The sequence below is a fragment of the Rhamphochromis longiceps genome, linkage group LG10, assembly GCF_057381845.1.
Source record: "Rhamphochromis longiceps isolate RC_006_pf linkage group LG10, R_longiceps_female_GT1.1, whole genome shotgun sequence".
NCBI lineage: Eukaryota > Metazoa > Chordata > Actinopteri > Cichliformes > Cichlidae > Rhamphochromis > Rhamphochromis longiceps.
In genome coordinates, this window is record NC_140566.1 from 4,545,501 (window position 1) to 4,570,923 (window position 25,423).

Below are 25,423 nucleotides of genomic sequence, written 5' to 3' on the forward strand. Positions count from 1 at the left end.
TCCCTTGAAAGGCCATAGTTCACTATCTAAACCTGTCTGCTTGTTCTTCTTAGAGAGGAAATCTGATACTTTGAGCTGACGCTGCTGGTTGGTCTTGGTGGGTGTCACAGTTTTTGGAGGCAGGTGTTTTCTATGCATGTTAGCCTTGTGAACTTTGCGGCCCGCAGAAATATTTTCATACCCTCATGACCTACAGTGCATAACTTGCCCACCAGCAGCACATCCAACACACCACCCATGAGAAGACAAGACAGGAGGAAGGAGAAAGAGGGGGAGAGCACAGTATAGGAAGAAGCACGGACAGGGAGTAGGACACAGGAGGAATCTCAGAACAGTGAGAAACGACAGCATGCAGGGGAATAAAATGTTGAGAGAAAGAGGAAAGTTAATGAGGGGCAGAGAGAAATAGCGTTTGGCACGATGTATCGATCAGAGAGCCGTCGAAGGACAGCTCTCTGCAGTCAAGCAGTCCAGTTGCATTGATAGAACATATCCTTGTTTTGTGCTTGTATCTTATTACATGCTAAAATTTTGGGCAGTAAAAGGTTAGCCTATGCTGTGAATTCACTGGTGGCCAGATTGGATTAATGGATGACTGCGAAGCCCTCCAGACACAGGAGGATTTAAGAAGGCTCACAGCTGTTGCAGTTGTCACGCACAATGTTCAGACACAAAGAGTTATTTCGAATGCTTTCATAGCCATTTGACTTTCAAACATGATTCGTGATAATGAAAAGGCTCTTCATTAAATTTTTCCAAAACATGGGTGTGGTTCTGGTTTTCTTGGACATAACTCAGCACCAACCCTCACAGCTGTGTATTCAGAAAGCTGATCATAGAGCTTGGGTTGATGGGGACAACAATTGAAAGATGCCTTTAGAGCTGGGTGGTGGGGGGGTGTGGACATAACAGGACTGTGCAAGAAAATGCGATGGGAATAATTTGTCGTTGGGAAAAAATGTCTGCTAATTTAAGTGCAGTGCATTGGTAAACAGAAACGTCACAAGATGCTTGAGTATAAATGCTCTTGTGGCAATATCCCTTCTGTCAGTATTGGTAGTTTTTGTGTATGTGACATACATGTGCACATTAAAATATACTTATGTCCCAAGCAGGGATAGACACACCTTACATTGTGTTCTTAATGTCTCACAGTGCAGTCTTCAGAGACCCAGTGTACTCAGGATGAACACTATGGATAGCAGCACAGAAGGAAGCCAAGGTAATCTTCGAGTGCTTGGAAATACTCAAGACAATTAGCCTGCCTGCCTCAGACAAACAATTGCCCATAAAAGACAACAATGCCAAAACATTTTATGTTGTAATATGTGCTTCACTTGAGGTTAGTGAGCGTTAACATGTTTTGGGAACAATAAAAGGCTGCCTGGATGAACTGCAGAATCATCCTTTTTTCCCTTTTTTGTCTTAATGCAAATTGGCAAGGACGGCTCACACAAAAAGTGAATCCAAGCCTCTTTTTTTTTTTTTATTTCAAGTGTCGTTTTACTTCCCTTTCATTAGTGTATGTCTCTTGACTATTTGGTACCCTTAATGTAAAGGCAATAGTTTCTTTGTTCACAGACATTGGTTCATACAGCTTTACTTATCAAAATGCTTTTGTAGTGCTTTGTTCCTTTTGCGAACTGAACTGGTTAGACACACTGCTTGAAGGTAGTCTGAGCTTTCAGTTAAATCTAGGGAGTTACAAATGTCTAAGGTAGAACAAAAGATTTGCATTGAATGGATTTAATTATTAAGACTGGATTGCTTTCTTCATCTTTGATCCTGAAATCGATCGTTTGTCATTACGTGAGAGGCTGCGTCAGATCCAATGGGCTACTAATGGCTGGACGAGACAGCAGCTCTTTTTAAAATAAGTCGCAAGGTTAGTCGCCACAGAGAGATTCTGATTCCATGGTAAAGGAGATATCAACTTAATTCTATAGCACCAAAAATGGGTTAAATGACATATTTCTGCATGTTTTGTGACTGAATATGCAACTATGTTTCAGTGTTTGTGCGTTTGTGGGAGCATCGTCTATGTGTGTTCGTGTAAAATATATTTATACATTCCTGTGTGTCTCCTCTATCCTCTCACATTGATTATTTAACCCCTGAACTATACTTGCGAACAGCAACAGTGAAGTTCAGACTGGGTTTGAGTTATACATTTCTTTCACTGCAACACAATATTTGATCCCTGTAAATAAAAAATAGCAATAGTCTAATAATGTTTTTACATTCAGATCAACCTGCAGTCACAGGTTTAAATAATCTATTTGTGTTTGAATGAGACCATGTCAATAAATAAAGGATGAAAATATAAAATACCCAGATTTAGAAACTTCAATTATGATATGAGCCAGAATTGAACATATGTCAACAAAGATGTTTTTTTTGTTTTTTTTTTTAGAAATTATTCTCAGATTGCTTCCCCATAAACTGAGATGACCTCAGGTGCGTGTCATAAAACCACACCCCTGTTCACAATGCCTTCTGCATTGTATACAACAAGCAAGGTTTGTAAAACAGCTCTATTAGCTGGCTGGAACTTCATCTGACACACTCAACTCACCGGGAGCCGAGGTTTGCAATGAAATTAAAACCAACAAAACCAAACACAAGAAATAAAATAAAAGCTATGAGGTTTTGGAGGAGGGTGAAACCCTTTGGCCTCACCCTTGAATCTGCAGCTTGGCAGTGGACCAGTTCAGCTTACTCTGATCACCATCATCAAAAGGACTCGACACAAACTTTTAAAAAACATCAGGACGTCAGTCCTAAAAACACATTCACATATCACACACACTTATCTTGGTTGTCTCCCCCACCTCCTCCTTTGTGATTCTCTCATTTGATACTGAAATATTGAACAGATATTTGGACGTTTCTTTTCTTCCTTATCCATTATGACTCTCTCTCAATTCCCTTCTATCTCTGTCTTCATCCTTTCCTTCTTTCCTCTTCTTTTTCCTTTTAGCCCACTTTTTGTGGGTTGGTAGCGCGCACGCCCTGCTCGTAGGTGATCCGCTGGCTGATCAGATACTGTGCTGCTTGCGTAGCGGCTGGCGACCCTGTTATGGTAACTTTACGGTTCCGAGTACCAGGAATGAACTCTCCTTTTTTGGAGATCTGGATGCGGGCTCCCGTTAGCTCCTGGTACTCTACCAGCGTTTTCCCTCCTTTCCCTAAGATGGCACCCACCAGATTCTCGGGCACAGCAATCTCAACCACGTCCTTGGCACCATCTGCCAGCTTCTCTGTTGCCAATAGGGAGGAGGCCATCAGTGGGGATGAAGCATTTAGGTAACCGTTGGAAGCCCCAGTAGCAGCTGCTAGAGACCCCAAGGAAAACCCACCGAGACCTGTAGCAGGGTGGCCCGCACTGCTGGAGGCATCGCTAGCATAGGAGGCCAGAAGGTTAGCTGCAGCAGCAGCAGCCGGGTTAGCACTAGCTGCTACTGCAGCAAGGACCCCTGAAGCAGCTGCTGGGTTGAGGCCCAGGCCGAGGGTGTTAGTGTTGTAGCCGTAGCTGGCCAGTGTGTTGAGAGCTGAGGTGATGGCCAGCAGATCATTACCGGATAAGCTGGACATGGCGGCAGGGAAGGCGCCCATTCCTGTCAATCCGGCCTGACCCAGAAGGCTAGAGGCAGTGGCAGCCGCTGCAGCTGCATTGGGCAGCACTTCGCCTGTATTAGCATAGGGGGAGCCAGTGGGGTTGGAATTGGCAACTGGGCCTGAAACATTGGAGTAACTTATGTTGAGGCAGCTGCTGCTCTGAGGGTCCTCCTGAATTTTCTGCACTATGATTTCCACGGCCTTTCGGTTCTGTTCGGGCTCCCCGCTGATGGTTACTACTCGCTCCTGCAGGTTGATGCCTTCTGGTTTCTGTGAGAGCTGCACCCAAGCCCCTGACTGCTCCATCACCGCTTTCACTGTGGCTCCACCCTTGCCAATGATCAGCCCAGCTGTGCTATTGGGCACAATCAATTTAGCCTGTAGAGAAACAGAAACACTTTGGTAGCAATAAAAGATAACATGAGGAATATACCATGCCTCAAATGGCTGACAGAAAGAGGGATGTCTCTCAGTGAGTCAGAGTACTATACCAGCCCCCGCTTTACTCAGCGATTTGTTAATCCCAGGGGTTTAAGCTGCAGCTGCCACACGGCTCTGTCTAGCTATGAAAAACTGGAGGTAAAAATAACCATATACCCTCACATTTTCCTGACCCTACCAGACTGTGGGTCATGGCCCAGAGCACAACTATTACTCACAACTAATAAACGAGGTGTTGTGGAAATGAAGTGTTACTATCACACAGTGAATGCACACCCTGATGACCCCACTAACTGCCTAGGATCTCACCTGTTTGACTCGGTCAGGGTTGACTGTGGTCTGTGGCTGCAGTATGCTGACTGGTTCTGGTTTCTGGGCGCTCTGGGGCATCTCGCGAACTTTCTCCGCAATGAAGTTGTGGACACCATTGAGGGCTTCGACCGTACCCTGTATCAGACAGACTCGTTCTGTTGTTCCTGTTACGAGAGAGCAGGATAGGACAAACACAGCAGAATGGTTACTCTAACGTGCTCTGAGCGGGTACTTGGCAAGCAGATTTAAGGGATTTGGACTGAACTAAAATCTACATTTATGTTAAGATGTCTTGGCAATGAAGACTGCTCTTTGACATATCACAAAGACACCCAATTACTAAGCTATTGCTCGCTTCCTCCATTTATCCAATCAATACACAACACACTGTTTGCTGCTACAACTACACATGTTTCTTTTCCAAATATTTATTTATAAGTGACTTATGTATGTATGTATGTATATATATGTATATATTGTACTATTCTTAGTTAGCGTATTGTCTGTCTTGTCTTAATGTTGGTTTAAAATGGAGCACTGTAACAAAAAATAATTTCCCCCAGGGATCAATAAAGTATTCTGATTCTGATTCTGATTCTGAATAGAGAAACAGCTGAAAGACTGAGCCATGCTTGGTTAGCAAGCCATGGGGGGGGAGAAGGATTCCTCTTGAATGATGTAATACTTTCAGTGCTGTAACACTCAGCTTGTCCTTGCCTTGCAGCTCTAATAGACTAAACACACAGTTGTCCTTCCTCTGGACTTTTTTCTACACCCACATTGATGACCCAACCGGCATTCTGTTGCCATGGTAAAGGGGCTGAGCCATGGAAACAGGTGATGCAACAGTGAGTCCTTTATACTCGCTTGCACGATTTTTAAAACACTCTTCCTTTTGTATCAAGCTTCCTGCTCTGCTTTTCTGTTTTCTGGCTGAAATTGAAATGTCTCTCGATTTCCTTTGCCGGCGTGACACACGGATTACATTTGAGTAAACAATGAAAGCAACATGACCAATGATAAGAACAGCTGAAGAGCCTCATTGTTGGCATTTCCATCTTTAATTAAATTTCAATATTTTATACATATATCTGCATCTGTCCTCCAGCAATTTAGGAAATACTTAGTGAAAATATGTCACATGTTATCAGCTTCATGCCACAGACATGTCAAATAATGTATTTAGACAGTCAATAGGTCAGTCCAAGCATATCAAGAAAATCTAATTGGACAAAAGTTCACATGTACTGCACTAGACTTTATTTCCTTTGTTTCTTTTGGGTTCCTGATAACAGACATTCAGTATTGCATCATGTAAGCAGAACAATAAATGAAACGGCTGGAGACTGGTCCTTTTACATTTTATTAGGTGTGTATACATCGATCAACCACCTATATCAGCCCACGTCACATCAGAGTTAATTTACGTCTCAGAATCGACTGGATTGTTGATATCATCTCATCCAACTAAATTCTTATTGGTCAGACAGTTGACAGTGTTATTCTCATCAGGAGAAAGGCAATCACTTAACCCATCCAGAGATTGACTGAAATTCTACTCTTGAGTCAGCTCCAAACTAACTGACACCATGTCAATGAAATCACAGGTGTGTCTGGATTTTGACAGAAGTCCAAAAGGCAGATAAAGTGTGCAGCAGTTTCCATATCACAGCTCATCAACCAACAAGTCATATCTAAAAACATTAAGTTACCATGTCTGTCAAATGAGGCGACTGTTGCTCAGAAGGTAGAGCAGGTTGTCTGCTAATCAGAAGATTGGTGATTTGATCCTTGGATCCTCCAGTCTGCACGTCAAAGTACACTTGGGCAACATGTTGAACTCCGAGTTTCCCCCGACACGTCTAACAGATCATGAATGTGTGTTTGACAGTTAGGCAAAGCACTTAAGCATAGAATAAAGGTACTGTGTCACTGGAGGGAAAAGTGGTAAAGAAAAATATGAGGGCTCAATTGGAGTAGAAAAGCACTATGCAAGTACAACTCCATTTATCATATCCCACCAAATGTAATCTTCCAAGCTTTAAGCTTCCATTCTGAACATATCAAAACTAGTATATTTAAACATTTTGGGTTGAATAAAAGTTTTATAACAAGCAGATGCTTTTTACAACTTCACTGCCATCTGCATCTGTCAGCAACAGCAGCTAAACCTAAAACAAGCCTGCTCACTCATGTAAGTGGAGAAAAATCAGAATATGTTACACTTTCTGTTTAAAACAGCAAGAATTAAGCTCAAGATGCTAATAAGTACAGTGTTAACCTAGCGGTAACGCACACACTCGTCACATAAATTGCACCCTGCAGCCCTACTTATGTCTAATGAAGATTTTTGTTGTTTTTGTTCTCCACACACAAAAACAGGAATAAGCTAAATTTCACAATCATTGTACTCTTACTCTTTTAACTCCCACCATACTTTTTCACACAGTTATAGTATATTAGCACCAGTGGCAACAAAAGCTCATTTGGCATCTCTTAGTGTTTTGCTGCACCTGCCTGTCCTTCATGAAATAACAAAGTGACAGACTGCAGCTTGTGCGTGCAAGTGCTTCACTGGCTGCAGACTCTTATGTCAGCACATGTATCACAGAACACTATTAGCAATATTTCATAATGATAATGGATATCATTCATTATATAAAACACACAATACTTTCTAGATATATGCTGCATTGGGGGAAAAGCCCAGCCATTAGAAAATGAATCTGTGACTGAACAGTGGGTGTTATTCCCTATTAAGCCTAATTGCTTCCATTTCTCTATCACGTTTATTAATAGCAAGTATGCTGGAGGAAATGGTAAAAAGATTAATTCTTGTGTATGAATTGAACTTTAATATGCAGTCAGGATACGAACAACAAGGACAAAATCCCAGGAACCAGTCTGTTTGCAAAATTGAATCACACCCACACAGAACTGCGACTTCAATAAATTCACCTTAGCCTGACTTACTATAATTTTTTAGACTGAGCAACCTCATTCCTTGAAAAAGCCCCATAAACTAGGCCATCTTAAGTGATGTAACGCATCCTTAGAAGATACGTTGCCCCGAGTCTTTGTTGTTTCTGCATTAAATGCTGAAGAGGTCCTTCTGCTTTGCTTGCTACAGTAGTTATCAGTTAAACGTCTCTGCTTCTGCAAAGGTTTTCACAGACTGACAATTCTGCTCCCGTATCAATACGGTTGTTTTTGCTAAGAGCACATCTCATGATGTGTTACTATAACTTTTGTCACTAATGAGTCACTATACAGAGGATGTGAAACTGTCTGAATTTTCCCCCCCACCCTTTTCACATCCTCGATTGTGTGCATCAGATGACAGTGTTGTAAGAAAAGCTCCACTCGAGTCACAGAGTAAGACCGGCAGCAACAGAGAGAAATGTGTCAGTGCCCCTGAGATCAAACATCTCAGTCTTCAGCTTTCCCCACGAGACCAGTGACTTAGGTCTTCTATCTCCATCCTAAAGTAAGAAAGTTTCAAAGTTTCTCTCTAGTTGACAGAAAATACACATCTGCATTAGTCCAAATCGTTTGCCTGATTTATTTAGACTCCTTGCCTGCCACACAAAAAATATCACCCATAATTACTGTCATCACATCAGCAGATTTTCCAAGTAATTATTCACACTACAAATTGAGCCGAAAATTCTTTGTTGGAAAGCTCCATTCTGAATATATTCATGCCATGTTGTTGCAACATGGCATGCCTCTCCAAAATGTAAACACTGATTTTAAATGCGGGGATCTTTTTGTAATCCGCCATTGATATCCACAAATATTCCATTTTTGCCTGACCAAAAGTTTCAGCCAATCCCACTGTCAATCTTTTAAAAAACACAGTAAACACATCCAGCACAACAAAATAAGCCACTAAATTAGACACCAATGCACTGGGTTCTAGGACACTATGAGACAAGTAGTCCCTCTTTCTCACTGTCGGCACTAATGGGATTTCTGTAAGAAAAAGATTCTGTCTGATTTCATGAAGAGCAGCTATTCCAAATATGGTCATATCAACACTAGCTGTGAGAACAGGAACCCCACACACCTGCTGCCCTACCCTTTTGTTTGCAATGGAAAGCTAATCAGGAGGAAGCTGGCTTAAAGCAGTGGCATTTTTTTTTAACACCTAACACTGAAAATGTCTTCTCAATTATTTAAAAAGGATCAAGTTGTCTTTTACTGAAATTGAGGTTAGTAGATAACAACAGAAAACTCTTGTTCCCTAAACAGATCACATTCATTTGCCTTAGTTTTACTGCATATCTCCAGCAGTTCCCCACCAAACCAGTGGTGCCCACACTGTTTATGAACCACTGAAAATGAGAATAATAGTTTTATGCTACATGACATTTATGACTCAAAAAATAAAAGTACAAAAGTTAAGAAATAAAGTATTTGCAGGTAGCAGAACCTCAGATGGAGGTTCAAAAAGAAATTACCTTTCAGCGTACTGTCAAATAAATAAGGTCACTAACAAGTGACTAGACCAACTGCTAATGTAGCACAAAAGGTAGTGTGTTACAGCCAAGTCGAGGTCTAGCAATACCTGACCTTACAATATAACAAGATCCTTCAGTTGTACCAGTCTCCAATCCACGGCCAGTTCCACCTACTTCCACCCAGGAAAAAAAAAGACTGGTGCCAAAAAACCTGGAGGGCCCAAGCTTCGAACCAGTGACTAGTGGGTATGGGAGGGGCTACAACAAAAAATAAATTCTGCAGTGGTTGACATAGAGAGGCAGATTGTATGCATCCATTACCTTAACTGCTGCTTGTAGTGCTACATAATTTTTAATTGTTAAACCACTGCTGTAATGTAGGGTGTTACTCAAAAGACAGAACCAGTTTGGAACCAGCGCTGCACTGACTGACATTGATTAAAAATGTCTATTTCGTTGGGTTTAATACTAAGTTATAACATTTAGTATTAGTTTTGCACGGGGCATTTCACAGCTTTCATGGTGTAACATTATATTTACTTTACTCTTCATTCCAAAACCAACCTTTCAGTTTGAGGCTTGCACAGAAGTCCTGTGAAGGACAACGTCATTTGTAAATCTGTGTGCAGACTGCAACTCTGTGCATGGAAATTTCTATTCACGGTTTATTAAGCCATGTGTGCAAATTTACACACAGCTCTTTTTCCCTCGACAAAACCCAACAGGGGGGTGGGGGTCTGTAGTAAACTGACCTCTGAGTGTAAAACTGGTGTCCTTTTAATCAGCTGACCTTTGTCAATCACCAAGAACAGCAGTGATTGTGTTGTTTTTTTTAATGCAATGATACATCCTGTATTGTACGTGCAGCTCAGGTCATCTTGCTCTCTGCATCATATTAGCACCAGAAAGTAGAACAGCACAGACACAATAGCACACAATTATGAGTCACTGGAGGCACAGCCATAAACCTGGGAAAAGTTCCAGTTTTAATCAGTTTGAAATCCTCACCTATAGTGACACTGTCCATATGGGTGCATGAGTATGTGATGCACATAGATAGTAAAACAGAAAGTTTACTTTAACACAGTTTCTTTTTCTGCTCTTCTTTGAAGAAAAGACCTCAGGCCAACTGCACAAAGTAAAGGGTTGAAATCTGGCTCTAAGTTTATGTTCAAATCCCAAACTCCCACGGGTCTCTTTGCAGCTGCTTGTGTGTGTGTGTGTGTGTGTGTGTGTGTGTGTGTGTGTGTGTGTGTGTGTGTGTGTGTGTGTGTGTGTGTGTGTGTGTGTGTGTGTGTGTGTAAAAGAAGGTGCAAGCAGAGATGTATATGTGCTTAATGCATAGTGTACAGCATTTATACAGGCTTCAGTAATACAATCAAGGAACATCTCAGATGAGGCTGGCAGGTCATTAAAGAGTCAGCATTCATGTGTTAAAAAGTGAGCACGCAAACTAAAGTTTAGCTAAAGAATTATGTCATGGTATCTGGCCCGAACTCTCCTGACTACCAGGAACCAAATCTGAACAAAACAGTGTGTGGAGAGGAGGGAAGGGGAAACTTGGCGCGTGCTGGAGAAGCTCGGGTGCAGCTGGGAGGGGTCAAGTCCACAGAGAGAGATTGAAATAGGCTATTTCTGGGCCTGCCCTGCTGTCCCCACGCTCACATACAATCATGCATCATCCACACCCTTCACTATCTCCGGTCATCCATCACAGTCGGCCGCAGCAGGGCCCGGTTGTACAGATCCCCTCCAAGACTACTGAATTCACAGTTTGAAGCTGTCCACTGATGGGTGGGTGATGTGGGGAGGGTGAGAACCATTACAGAGAAAACTGCAAAAGAAAATGGCTGCACTGGTTTCTTTAGGATGCAATTTTGAGCGTTGTGAGCGAGCTCAGTCTGCTGGTGGGTGAGCAACGATGGTGTGAACTGTGTGCAATGGCATTAGCATGCTACGCTAACCCAAAATGCAGCAGATTCATCACTGAAGGTCACACAGATGTGGCACGTAAGTTTAGGAATCCAGAAGAATTAAATCAGCATCGTTTAGTCTCCACAGGCTACTTCATAAAGCAGCGCTCTCAACTGTTGTACAGTAGCAGTCCTAATTTGACTTGTGTGGGCCAGAACAACCACCCAATCAAATTCTTGCCAGCTCCCTCTCCCTGAACTCTTCTTCTCACTCAACACGATGATGAGTAGGGGGATGGGCAGAGCAGGTGGTGGCCTATGAGCACATCCAGAGACCAAGCGGGAAATAAGGATATACATATCACTCCTTTCATTTGTTCCAGTGCTTGAGTAGTAGCTGTAATCCATTCCCTCAAAATGGCTGGCCTCCTTTGTTGAGAATTTCAAGCCATGCCCTCCAAACATGTATCCTCTCACCGTGGTTAACAGAAACACGGTGGAAAAATATTTCCCAACACATCCTCATTCTCCTCTCCCCCAGCGTTCAGTAATTCTTTGCCGCAGTCCAGTACATCCAATAGACTATGTGCACGTTAGCATATGCTACTTCCGGTGCGGAAACTCCTGTGGGGAGCTTTGTTTCCGGTGTCCTATTCGCGCCTTGTTTACGGTCCAAAACAAGTTAAGCAAATGAATAAATCAAGCGGCGATTTACATTTCTATAGATGTCTTGGGCATTTACCCAATATATCTGTAAATGATGTTCATCGACTTGTCGATAATTTTTTCCCCCGCGCCTCAGAGCAAAAGAGAAAATGGATTCAAATGTTATATTTCTCAGTATCTGTAAACAGCGGTCCCTCGTTTATCGCGGGTGTTGTGTTCTAAAAATAACCAGCGATAGGTGAAATCAAGTAGACAACTTTATTTTTTGACGGTGCAAAACGTTTCGTGGACATCGTGGACATACAGCACTGCACTTCAGAGTCACACTGCTAACGATTGATGCAGCGATTCTGTACTGTACAGGAGAGACGTCACGGAGGAGATCGTCTGCAGCGATCAGGACGCAGGACACAATGTGACGTGAAAATAAGCATGCAAACTTGCACTAAAAAATCCGCGAAACAGCGAGGTGAAAGGTGAACCGCGTTATAGCGAGGGACCACTGTAATTTTGAAGGCAAATCACAACATACCCTTCGTACATACTAATGTATAGAAACCGTTACCAGCATTCGTTCATTTTTTGTGTGGCTTTTTTTCACGGTTTGTTAACATGCTGTGTAGGTGTGTACTTGACTAGCTGATATCGACATAACGGGGAAACATCTGGTTTGACTATTCTTCACCTGTAGTTTGAATGCTGAACATTTGCCTGTTTAAATCATGAGACCAGTCACTATACAGAGATGTGCTTCTGAATGTGGACGATGTGTCTTCTGCTGCAGTAATGCAGTTCTGCTTGTGTTGAGTGATGTAAACAACTGATCGATCTAAACTCTTTAAATGTCAAAATTGATCATTAGATTTTTTTATGACACAACAGTGGTGAGTGTTCCCACCTTCTGCTCTTTGTAACTTAACGCGATCTTTCCGTTTCCGAGTTTTGGACATGATTTTGGAGTATATCTTCGCAGTAGCGATTGACCGCAAAGTAAAGCTACCGGAAATGTACAACCCCACATCCGGTCTCAAACCAGGAAGTTAGCATTTTCTCGTGCACAGGGTCTGTATATCACATCCAGGTCCCAAAGGAACAGGCCACATTCAAACGATACCGTGTAGTTAAATTAAAGGAACCTTGGGATGATCCTGCTGTCACCAAGCAAATAACCTAATACAAAGTGTTCAGTGTTCAAAACTTCCAAAAAAAAATTTGAGGATAGCATGTAGCAGCTGCTAAAAGCAATTTGAGAACTGTCTGTAAGTCCAATGTGAACACATCTGGAGACTTTCTCACAAATCTACACACCTACATTTCCCATCAAAAGAGGTAATTTGCTCTTCAATACATCTAAACTAAAAGTACACTCCTACACAGGGATTATTTGCTTGCATCAGATATCACAGAAAACATCTGGACCTAATGAGCAGCAAGACGCTAAGCACCTGTTATTTTTCAGCAGGTTGAAGTGTCCTCTGAGGTATGAAGGACAAACAGCCAGACTCCTCTACAACTCAGGCGTTTTGTGTTTGGAGGATAAGATGGTTCAGCTTTGACCTCCGTATGATAGGGGTCAGTGAGCTGCACGGACATCCGTCTCCTGGTCTGAGTGACACCCTCCAACACAGCTAATGCTTTGGATGCATCTCCTCTGCAGCACAGCATTTGCACTTGCATTTCAGAGGAGGCGAACAAGATGGCAGCCCTGCATAATTTTTCCAGAAGTGTGAGACAGTTGATGTATTGCAATGATATAAATACATATAACAAATAAATGCGCAACCTGCTAGCTATGTAACCGCGCTGAATACGAGAAAGCTTGGCATTTCTTGAACCTGGTTCACCTCCCAGCAACGGGACTTTTGTTCCCTGCAATAATAGAGCTGGGCGAGATATCGATATTTTAAAAAGGTTAAATGTCATGAGAATGAGTTTTTATGGTGTTATAAGATTTCTGAAGTTTAAAATCATCTAATGTCAGCATTCGTCTGGGACCCTGGCAACAAACCACCTTCCAGTGTTACAAGCCAATAAGAATCTTCTCTTTTTTTCTATAAAGAGATTAAGTAACCAATAGCAGCTGAGCTAAAATTCGTTCATAGTCCTGCCCACTCACTCTTTACTTTTTCTGAGGTCAGTGAAAGTGGAGGATCATAGCCTGCTGCTAACAGGGATTGGCTAGATATGCAACAAAGCAAATTTTTATCAACAAAGATCACTATCAGTTTAACTGTAGGGTGTACTTACAGTGTTTTGGGGGCTTGTGTTTTTGTTATACCAGGACCTGAAGCCATTCTAGCTGGTTAAAGCAACCAGATGCTGCTGAAAGCAAAATTTTACTTACGTAGCACAAACCCAAAGGCCCTACATGCAATACTGTCCGTGTTTATATGAAAAGATTTCTGATACATTTTTAAGTATAGCATGAGATAAGCCACAGAGTCATGTGTGGCATCTGGGGCTTGACCCCGAGATTTGAGGATCTGTGACAGCAAATAAAGTAATGAAAATTAAAATAGCCAATAAGTAGACACTTTCATGTTTTCCCATCACCTGAACACCTGTCTCCAGTGGACCACGACAATCCCGTTGTTGATTCATGGGTCTAATGTGGCTTGCGTGTTTAATGTAATTATTAGCTTTGACTGTATGCACACAGGTTAGCGCTCTAGGGAAAATGAAATGATGAAGGAAGACCCTGACCTGTACAAAGTTTAAGGAACAATTTACAACAAATAGTGAACTAGTGAGTGTGTGTTACTATCTGTGATGGTACTTTATGTGCGTCAGTCTACTTTCAAAGTCTACTTTCATGGCCACTACTATGAAATATTGAATCAAATGTGGCCCGGAACCTAACACACTCAAGACACAGACGTGCTGCTCTGCACTGCTAAAATCTGGATTTTTGTAACTGTAACACTATCTGACAAGCTACTTATTCACATACAAGAAAAAGACTGCGCTAAGAATGTGGCTCTATTTACATGTTAAGTTATCGTTCAGAGAGAAAGAAGCCGTGGACAGTTTTTATTCAGGATTGTATCGGCAGCCATGTCGTCTACTAACCGACTGCACTGCTCCTATTGTCTGCTCCTCTCTGTCATTCACAGACATCTTCCTGAAACGGACAGGTGCAGCAGCTGTTCCAGTACAATTTGAGTCTACAGAAACTGAAACAGCTATTTTAAAAAAAAAGACTAAAAAAAAACGACCATCTGTGTAGTATGTTGGGCTGATATTTGAATTTTATTCTGGGGACACCCGAGACTTTTAAAATCTGCCTGTATGGGACAATATTAGAGATTTTATGTTACATTACATAAAACGTTTTCTACAGTAAAGCTCTCGTCTCACTGCCCTCTTCAGTATCTCTTTGCTTTAACTTCACTGACAAAGTTCTCCTGTAGCAATCAGGGACACACACACAGCGCCGCTCCGACAATAAGAAATAACTCAAAGTTTGATGCCGTGGGTTAATGTGAACAAAAACAAGAAGCTAGTAGCCAGTGGACATCGCTGAAGAATAAATAACTATTCTTACCTCACAGAAAACAGGGGCTGCTGGTGTGACTTGTGTTTTTCATGCATTTGGATACAAACGAACCATTTAAAACACCGAAGTCACACAAGGTGAGACAACAGCAAACAATCAACTCCCATGTTTTATGCATCTAACCTTAACCTCTTCATGGAAAGCAGCTGACAGTAGGTAAAACTGTGAAGCTTTTCTAGACATACACTGAAACTGTTATTGATTCTATTAATAGACTAAAGCAGTATCTGTAGCAAAGATTTAGCTCCTGTTCGAGTCCATGCCCCTGCCATCGACACACTGACTGTGCACCAGAATCTCATACAGCCCCACTTAAAAGAAACAGAGCCGTGCCTGACTGAGTGAAAACAGTTTAGACAATTAAAAATATATCCTCTAAACATCCATTAAGTCACCTGCAATCAAGCTAGGGTTATGTTTGATTTGTGTTTTTGCCACATGCTAAATAAGCAAATATTCCAATATTTGCAGACGTTAACAAAGTCTTATAAAATCATTTTGGCACTGCGGGTTGTTTGTTAAAATCTTTTTCCTCTTGGGTGTTCAAATAAGCAGATTATCTATAGAAAGGAGTCAGCATTCAACAAACCCTAATCATATGAGCTGCTGGTGACCTGGTAGATTTTGAATATCAAGAAGAAATATGGAAAATGATTTTACAAAACGGTTTCTTAAAAATTGCAGCAGCATTGGTGGAAAAACAAAAGTATTAAAAATGACTTTTACAATTTCTTTTTTGTTGTTGTTAACAGAGCACGCATATTTGCACTTGTACCATATATCAAACGCATATCATGTATCGCCATTCAGTCCTAAAGATAACGAGATGTATTTTTTCCCCCGTATCGCTCAGCCCTGTGTCATAGCCCCGTCACTGCCAGCACACATTTCTTGTTTTTATTTCCAACATCGCTGTCAGCAGGAAAATGTGAAAAAGTAATTTTATAAATTCAAAGAAAGTCTGGAATTGTCTGCCACTGTAACATCTCCATGCATGTTTAGTCTCTCAAGGACAAAAGGATAATAAGTTCAAAGAGTTCATGATTACTGCGTGATTAAAATGTAGTGCAATTATTCCTGCAAAGCCAAATGAAGAGGAAATATCAAAATCAGTCTTCCACTACGACGTCGCTCCTTTGGCCGGGTGATGAGTCAGACGACTCGTGTATATGAGCCTTTGTGATCATCAATCTTAATTACAGAGTGCTCATTCTTACCTGGGTAGAAGTCTTTGGATTTGGACAGCTTAATGGTGGCACCCGTCTCTTTCTGCAGTTGTACGATGGTCTGGCCGCCCTTGCCAATTATAGAGCCGGCTGCATAGCTGGGGATCAGCACCTTCAGGAAGTACTCACCCTCCTCTGGGGAGAGAGACACAAAACGGGAAAGGGTCACATCTTATAAAGCATCTCTGCAATTTTTGTATACACCAAACTGTTACCATAAAAAAAAGACTAGAGTAAGAAAAAATAGCTTTCACATAAAAATTATAACCAAGTTCCTGTATTACTCTGGAAAGATCTAGAAGTAGATTTTGTCTTTTGAGTCTTTGTAGCTTTCAGTACATTCACATTCTATCAGAGATCATGTTCTGTGTCCTGTCCCAGATTTCTTGTAGAGTAAATGATGACCTCCTTTCCAGTTTGCAGAGGTCTAAATTTATCTATTTTCAAGGAGTTTTTGCAACCTCTGACTGAATTCAAAGCCAAACCCAGTGTTACTAATCATTTCTCACACGTGAACAACAGGAAAGTAGAAGGAGCAGTTCAGTCTGAATCTGAAAATGTATCTTGTAAAAAACACAAACTCATTATCCATACAGTTCATGGATGCCAGTACAGAGTGAGCCTTTGTAATTAGAAGACGCGTGGAGAACATATGGGAACCAATCCCACAGATTTGCTCAAAGGGTATACTGCCAAGATGGTCTAAATCTCCTCCATTTTGGAAGGGGCTTCTGTGGCTTACATTTGCTTGTAGCAGTCAGTGAGTGACAGAACGTCAGTTCGAAGAATTTCAAACCCGCGTTTGCCTTTTAGCTTGGGAACTTCATTTTCCTACAGTGGCAATTAAGAATTAATCAACCCCAAAGTGGGCAAAGTGTCCTTCCAAGAAAGCCCCGATCATATTGAGTGTGTAATCTAGTAAAAAGCAAATCAGCCACATATTGAGCCCAAATGTAATAAAAGAACCTGCCAACAATGCATCAAATATGCTGTATTTATAGATGCGTGGCAGCTGGGTTTACCCACTGAATTACTGATATTATACCAATGACGTCATAGTAAACACTTGATACAGGTGCGTACTTAGTATACCAAAGCACTGATACATAATCTGCCTTGCACGCTGATCTGGATGCAATGACGTCATGTTCGATCCTTTTTCAGCTGCCTCAAGGGTGACGTCACTGGAGCGGGCAGAGATGTAAAAAGGCACTGTCCACGTTTGTCTGAAGAAATTTCTGATGCATTTTCAAGCACAGAGACAAGATCGCTTTTTGACGGCAAAGCCACGGCGTCTGTCACCACATCGCTGCGTCCCGTGTCAAGCCGAGGGTATCGAATGTTGGAGTTTGACCGGCACGGTGGATGGATGGATTGAGGTGGACCAACCTGTTGCCTCAGTCATGCCCTCATTAGAATCAGATGTGAATGAACATGGCACTGTGACATGAAGGGATTTCACAGCCTACACGTTACTTCTTCTTATTGCATTAATATGCCCCTCATGTTTCATTCAGACACAGGCTTGTTGTGGTGCACATCACCCAAAACCAACAGCTCTGACAAATGCACATGATTGCCATGCCATGATGGTTAATTTCACCTAATTGTCCATACTCGTGTGAGCTGTCCAAATTCACAGGACTGCTACATTAATATGAAATGACACATATGAACGTGATGAACAGCTCGTGGTGCTGGTCAATACGTTGGTCTTCTCAGAACAAAAGGACGATTTGCAAAACTCTCTCTAATCACCCCTGCTTCTCTCACAATGAGCAACAATAAAATGACCTTGGAGAACAAATAAGCGTGATTCATGACTGACATGGTCGCTGTAAAGCTTTTCAGCCCTCCATCACCCTATCACGAATATTGGCTACCGTAGCCACACAAAGAAATTCATTTGAGTGATGCTGATTGCAGGATCTAAACATCCAACGACCTGTTGTTGACAGACAAGCCCAAACCCACTGCGTAACTTTCTGCTCATCTTCAGCCAGAGTAAACCCAGCAGGGGAGGAAGCCACTAAGATTCCCTCCATCGCCCTTACAGCCACGTTTGCTGTCATTAGTCAATAATTAATTCTGTCCTAGTGTCTGAGATCACAGTAACAGGTTTTAATGGCGTCATGTGGTAGAGTAAACATGGCAATCTGTTGCTGCAATCCGCCAGGGAACGGGAGCAGTGGGGCACATTGGGAAGCTGAGCCAGTGGGGTGTTAGTTCAGACCCCTGCTTCCAGTGCTGGAAGGATGGCTTGGAGACGTGGACTTTGAGCCAAATGTGTTTAGTTAAGTCACTGGAGGGGGGTGGGTCAGAAGGAAATGCCTTGTGACCGTACTCCCTCCTTCTCACTACCCCTCCAAGTACCCATTCTGCATTTCAATGGACTAACCTGCTCCTGACAGCCAGCAAGGACGACGGAACTCAAATGAGCAATAATGAACAAACGAGCTCTCGGTGTGTAAAATTGCATGTAGTCTAGCACGATGGATCAATTCAACAAGTCAGACAAAAAGAGTTTGAGGCTTACCCATTCTGAGATCTGCTGCTTCTCAAGTCCTCTGTCAGATCGCCATCAATGCCGGGACACAATCTCTAAATGGGATCTTAACATTAGCCTAGGCATAGGTGCAATGGTAGTGTTGAGGAATGCGGCCAGTCGACCTTTTTCACCGAGGTCTAATTCATCAGTGGGTGCAGAAAAAGAGATTTCACCGCAGCATCCGAGCCATGCTTGCAGCTGGCCAGAGCCTCAATTGTCCAAGAAAATGCTAATGCAGGCTCTCGGTGTTTTCAGTGAAAGACGGCACGCATTGTTCAAGCCTGCATCGGTTTGAAGGGGGGGGTCTTCCCTGCCGCATCACCCTTTTCGCTGCTCTCATCCATATTCATCGAGTGGCCTGTCTGTCTGCAGCAGCACGCAGGACTGACGCCTCGCTCGGCCAATGGGTAGCCTGCTTCCTCCAGCACGTCATATCCCCACCCCCTGATGCCGGTCCCAAAAAATTGAATTTTCTCCCCTACTCCGCCTCTTTTGACGCAGCACTATAAAGTATGGCAGTCCATTCACTCACTTTTTTTAGTGGAAAGTGACAAAGGTGAAGTGGCGGAGGGAGCGGGTTTCAGCGCTGAGCACAGAAGCATGTGGAGTGACCTTCAATAGTGGCTGAAGAGGTGTATGGAGAACATAAGCAGATGATGAAGGAGGTGGAGGAGGAGTGATCTGAGACGGCGTGCCTTACGCCACCCACCCTCCTCCTCTCCTTTTCCCCACCCCCAATCCCTTAGACGGCCATGTTTGAGAGGGCGGAGGGGCTCATCAACCATTGCAAATGGCAGTGCCGCAGAATGGTGGAGGGGGGTGATGAAGCCAATCACTACGACTATAAATCTTACACCGAGAGGTATCTCAAGCGAGCGTAAATGTGTGTAAAAACTGCAGCGTGAGCATGTCAGTGTCTGTGTGTGGACCTGAGGGTGGCAGGTTCATTTTATGGTGATTTCCAGGGAAACTGTTAAAAAAGCAGCCTTTTTCCTGGCTTTCTGATGACTTTCATCCACAAATCAAACCTGAGCATCGTGGCCCATTTGGCTTTGGAGGGAATGCCTTCCAGAAAATTCTAGCAGTCTCATTCACTGAGAGATGCTCTGGTATATAGACACAGTTCCCCTGTAGACTCCACTCCCTCCTAATGGTCTATCTCTCTCTGCTTTTCTCTGTCTTCATTTCTATCGCTCTCTCATTCTCTCTTTAACTGCCACCTGGCAAATTCACAGTCCGCTCACGTCACATCGCTCTGCAAGGGCACCTGTGTCCTTCCCACCAAAAAATTAAAAAAAGAAAAATAGCTCACATTCCACTGCCAACCTTTCCATTAGCAACATTACGAGATCATACCTAATCCCTGAGCCACACAACCTTTTTGGAAGGCACATGCTTGGCAGCAACATGGGCTCAGAGTGTGGGTAATTAGAAAGAGGAACGAATAAAAGATGTTCACTTTAAGGACAGAAGAGCAACGCTGATAAAAGAGGAGCAGTGTTTTTCCTCATTCAGTGTCCACAACTCTTAATGCACAACCAGGGGATCGGCTTTGAAAGAGCACGGCTTCCTTCTCTTTGTTGTAACTGCCAGTCATGTTAATGATCGGTTCGGTAGGAATAGCATGATCAATATCAGACGTAGTCAAGGGCTTGGTGATTACAAGCATGATTGAAGATTATCAGGCTGTCTAGCCCTACTGCTAACAGAAAGGCTGGGGGTTTGCATTGTTACATGCGATGCATGCAGATCATATGAGATGAAACAGGAGGTGACATCAAAAAATGTTACATAAAGCAGAGGGGGGATATTTATGAAACAGCTGTTTTGTATAGGCCGTTACAAACATCTGAATGTGCATTTCAGGTAAGCAAGGATACGCGACTATGTTTCAGTGAAACTGTTAAACTCTGCCTTATTGCTTTGGATGCTTTTATTATTATAAAACACAGTTCACACGTTTGCTGGGATTTCAGTATAAAGGCAGTATATGCTGCAAGGCGGCCATATAGAGGTGCTGCTTGACTATACTCAGGTTAGCTAACTAAACTGCAAATGTTACTACACTGGTTGTAAATTGAATTAGCCTTAAGTTGCCAGGGGCTTTTTAGCATGCATAGCAGCGCATCCTTTAGATTTTAAAGGGAAACACCATTTCATCGCTGACCACAGACCAAACATACATCTTTTCTTCAAAGCTGGACATGCTACAGTAAGCTCATAAAGTTCTTCAATCTTCACATTTATTTATGCACACTCATTATAATTTGCTATGTGAATTATCTGTCCACCGTTTTTTTCAAAATAAGAGGAGGTTTGGGGATGAGACGCTAATGATTACAAATGGGATTTTCACTTTGTTTTCCTTGATAAAGCAATCAGGTATTCTCCACACTGATACAATCTCTTTCAGGAAGTCATCTGAATCACCCCTGAGACAACAAGACAGCCTCTTCAGAGTTAGACGTTCATCAGCACACGATTAATTGTGCGGCTGCGTTTTCTGAAAATACGATGGAGGCGTGATGCAGAAATGAACACAGAGTGGGGCTGGTAAAACGCTGTCTGATGCCATCATACAAAACCCAGCACTAAAAAACCTGAGCTGTCGGTGTAGTGATTTATATATTTTTTTTTTAGAATCTACCCAAATGTTCAAAATTTCAATTCACACCACCAGGATGGGAACAATGCGGCAATGTCTCTGTGCCGCAGCTAAATGGTGAAAACTCTCCTAGAAGCAGGAACGCTGCGTGACTTCTCTTTTCTACAGTGGTTTTAGGGGTGCTAATGGATGACATATGGTGGTTGGATGTGTTCTAAAATACTGTCTGGTAGCTCGATGGTCCTTGCGTATCTTGCTGAAATTACATTTCTGGGGTTCAGTGAAGTGCAGCAAAGATGCACTTGTACTGTTGGAAATGGGATATAATGCTGCCATCACTGAGTGCTGGGCTGTCAGGGACACAAAGACAAAAAGAATTTCAGTGACATATGGCGAAGAAACTGCTCGTTCTCTGCAGACGTCTAATTAACAACAAGTTCTCGAATAAGTGGTCCCTGTGAGTTGCAGACCAGAACAATCACGAGCTGGAATAAGATGTACAGGAGCTGGAATCAACCATCCTCACTGCTGCACTCCAGCATCTTACTGACAAATAATAAAGCATGAGCGCTCCACACTCCTCCACAAAAACAAATCAGGATCAATTTGTTCAAATAGCACTGCAGTATTTCTGTAGTACCCTTCTCCTGCACCTCACCATTCCCCCATTTAAAATGACGTTTGCCTTCAATTTAATGCATAGATTCTCATGCACGATTCTGGACTACAGCACCCAGCTCTGCTTCTCAAGCACTTACATGCTTTCAATTAGTGTTCTAGTGTTTTACAGTTGTTCTTTTATCATTATACAGAGGCAAGCTAGAAGGTGGTATGTCAGACATCATGAGGCTAAAACAATTCCAAACAGATGCTGAGTTCTGGCTCAGCGCACACCCTATAAATAACCTGGGTTTACTAGGAATTGGGCCTGCAAGTGCTGATGAGCACAAACCCTACAGGGTGGTATGAGTTTCATCTGTTGGCTTTTTTGCTCATTTCACCTTAAAAGCACAAAAAAGAAAATAAAAAAATCAGAAAACTCCAACTCAGCATAAATCAGGATTATGATGCTCCAATCTCACAAATCACCAACACAATAATAGGCTCTGTTGTTTCTCCACTTGTTTTAAAAGGCTCACAAATCAACACTAAAGTGTCCAAGATCAAAGAGCAGCTTCCTTTCCAGTGCGCTGCTAAAAGTTTGGCTCACATACTTGTCATATTTGTACTGGTCAAAGGTAAAGGTGAGTGCTTTGCAGATCCTATGACTCAGGGCCCAGGCATCAGTACTGATTCACATTCAGGGTAACGTTTGAAGACTGTGATGACATTTCTGTCACTCCTCCTCAGATTTGTCTATAGCCTCTGCAGGAAACCCGTGCCTAATGTTCCAACAGACACAAACTCTGATGAACAGAGACTTCGGAGAACTTTTATGTTAAATAAGGTGCACACAAATCATCAGCTGTCTACTGAATGACAACTTGCCAGCAAAAGCTCCAGATGTGGAGTAGAAAGGTTGCCGAGTTCAAATTCTGAGCTGACCTAAGATGAGGAGGCCGCTCACTCAGTCGGGCTGCTCGAGCATGCAGCGTATGAAGTAACAGCCATAAACACACTCAGTATCTCAAAGTGCCAAGTGCACAGGTGCTGCATGTTAAAGCCAACATGCCGCCCAGAACTGCTCATATGGGGCTTCGGTATCACACTGAAGGCTGTGCTTTGCCGTTGCGCACAACAAAGGCTCAGAGTTAATGTGGAGAAGAAGAGGTGGATGGGCTGCTGGTTATTGCTTTTCTCTTACCTCCAGTGTTGGTGCGTTTGGTACAGCCGGCCTCCTCAGCCGGAGTTTCCAGCGGCCGTTTGCGGGAGTCTGGGTTATCGGCGTCCATATGGGTCTGCTGCAGGCTGTGGAGATTTGGATTTGTGAATATCCCGTTGTGGTCAACAGCTGCTCCGCCACCACCACCACCGGCCATCATCATCTTTCCTCTCCGGAGCTGTAGATAAAATTGCGCTATTTCCCCGTCTTTCTCACACACTCACAGCGCCCTCATCACCACATAGCCGTGCACCGTGATATGAACGACAAGTTTGGGGGGCTCGAAGCGGTCTCAAAACGATAAACACCAGGATCAGGGTTTCCTCTTTCCTCTGCTCGTCTGGCTGGTCCCTCACGGAGCTAAATATAAGAATTCCATTGAGTGAAATGCGCTCTTTTAATGCGCTCTCCGTCGCTCCAACAGCATGCTCCTTATTGTTGACGCGCAAAACAACCCGCGCCTTAAAATAAAAAAAGCAACCCCACACTCCGAGAGAAGACAAGTGCAACAGCTTCGCAGAGGTGGAAAACGTCTTTCTTAACTTCTCTTAACGCCATACTTCTGTTTTAAGTCCAGTGCGATGAGTGCAGCTGTTGTTATTGTTGCCTTTGTAGTGCAAGAGGGGAGAAATATAGTTTGAGGGCTCCAGAGAGGACTACAGTGCCACAGACCGGCCAAAAAACACGGGACCAGATCAGCTAAGACTGATGTGAATTTGCTGCATTCCTTTTTTCTTTCTTTCACCATCTGTGTGAACACTGAAATTATTTATTTAGTCCAGGTTTCTTATGGTCAGTTTGCCGGTTTTGTTTTTGGTTTGTTTGTTTGGTTGGTTTTCTTTTGAGTGAAGCTTAAGCCGATTTGGAAATCTATCTTTGCAATAAGACATTCATACAAAGTGAAACATTTTAAAAAAAAGAAAAAAGGGGGGGGGGGGAATAAACATGGAAATGAAGGTAACTTTTGAAAGAATTGTTTCCGGGATGTTTTAAATGAAAGAGTTCATGGGGGAAAAAAGGTAAACATATCAGAATGAAATACGCTAAACCATTTTTGTTTGATTTTGTTCATTCTTTTTAAATTAAACAAGTTATAATGATTTTCACTGAGGACAGACTTCCTCAGTTCTGTAGCCAAAAGTGGCCATATTTGGGTGAGAGGGTGGATATGCTAAGTTAAGCCTAATGCTTAACTAAAGTTTAGTTAACAAGCTACGACCATAAAACCCAAATATTTGCATAATAAGCTGACTTATAAAATCTTTTTCCTACTAATCTGATCAAAAACCTCTCTATCACATAGTATCACTCTAAAGGTAATTCCAATTCAATTCAGTGTTTTTTATACAGCGCCAAATTACAACAGCAGTCGCCTCAAGGCTCTTCATATAAAAGGTAGACCCTACAATAACACATACAGAGAAAACCCCAACAATTATATGACCCCATATGAGCAAGCACTTTGGCGACAGTGGGAAGGAAAAACTTCCTTTTAACAGGAAGAAACCTCTCAGGTTTCAAACCAGCTCAGGGAGGGACGGCCATCTGCTGTGAAGGGAGAAAGACGAAATAAACGACATGTGGAAGAAATTCCATCAGAAATGCTCCAAAAGGAACCAACACTGACTCCAGCTGGCTGAGTTGAGGCCTGGCTAACAAACTATGTTTAGGACATCTGTCACTCAAAACAGTGACACCTCTGACTCCAGTGTCCAGTTCAATAAGGGGAGGTCACTTGGAAAAGGTGATCATTGTTTATTGAGATATAGGATTTAATGTATTTGGCAATTAGACTGTGATGATCCATCACGGCAAAATGGAATCCCATCGGTGATAGGATTTAGGACAGGACCCCCAGAGTCCAGATGCTGGGGGTGGTGAAGATGAAAACTGAGGCACGGCTGGAGCTCTGACTGAGGTGTCTTTGAGGTGGAGATGAGGAGGAGGTGGGTTCCACAAATGAGAGTCTGAAAGGCAGGAGAGCACAGATTTAAACCATACAACGTGGAGGCTGATTGGCTCACAGGAGACGGGTAAGAAGATGATTGGACTAAAGCAGTAATGACACTATTGATATTTACAGTGCGGGAAAGTGGTAGTCATGTAAAGAACAGGAAGCAAAAACCCAGAAAAGCCGGCAGATGAATGATTACAGATATTCCTTATTGAACTTATGTATAAGCTTCATTTAGAAATAAATAATCCCCAAAATCATGTAAAGAGAAACTCATAAAGACCAAATTGTACTAGGCT

The 25,423-nt window shown here is 42.6% G+C and overlaps 1 protein-coding gene across 2 annotated transcripts; it reads right to left on the reverse strand.

Moving 5' to 3' along the window:
• Positions 1–283: 283 nt before the first annotated feature.
• On the reverse strand, positions 284–23,818 carry nova1 (NOVA alternative splicing regulator 1). Of its 2 annotated transcripts, none has more exons than XM_085419936.1 (4): positions 23,153–23,818; positions 16,187–16,330; positions 4,369–4,535; positions 284–3,996 (listed from the first exon to the last, which is right to left on the reverse strand). In XM_085419936.1, exons 1-4 carry the CDS (start codon positions 23,331–23,333, stop codon positions 2,977–2,979), a joined length of 1,512 nt encoding a protein of 503 aa, XP_085276062.1. In that variant the 5' UTR covers positions 23,334–23,818; the 3' UTR covers positions 284–2,976. The 2 variants fall into 2 exon arrangements, with proteins under 2 accessions (XP_085276062.1, XP_085276063.1); XM_085419937.1 differs by lacking the exon at positions 23,153–23,818 and adding an exon at positions 18,732–19,340.
• Between the last annotated feature and the right edge of the window lie 1,605 nt (positions 23,819–25,423).

Coding starts and splice junctions, on each gene's coding strand:
- nova1 (XM_085419936.1), bottom strand. CDS start 23,333: ATGATGATGGCCGGTGGTGGTGGTGGCGGAGCAGCTGTTGACCACAAC. Junction 16,331..23,152: donor CAAACGCACCAACACTGGAG/GTAAGAGAAAAG, acceptor CTCTCTCCCCAG/AGGAGGGTGAGTACTTCCTG. Junction 3,997..4,368: donor ACCCTGACCGAGTCAAACAG/GTGAGATCCTAG, acceptor GTTTCTCTACAG/GCTAAATTGATTGTGCCCAA.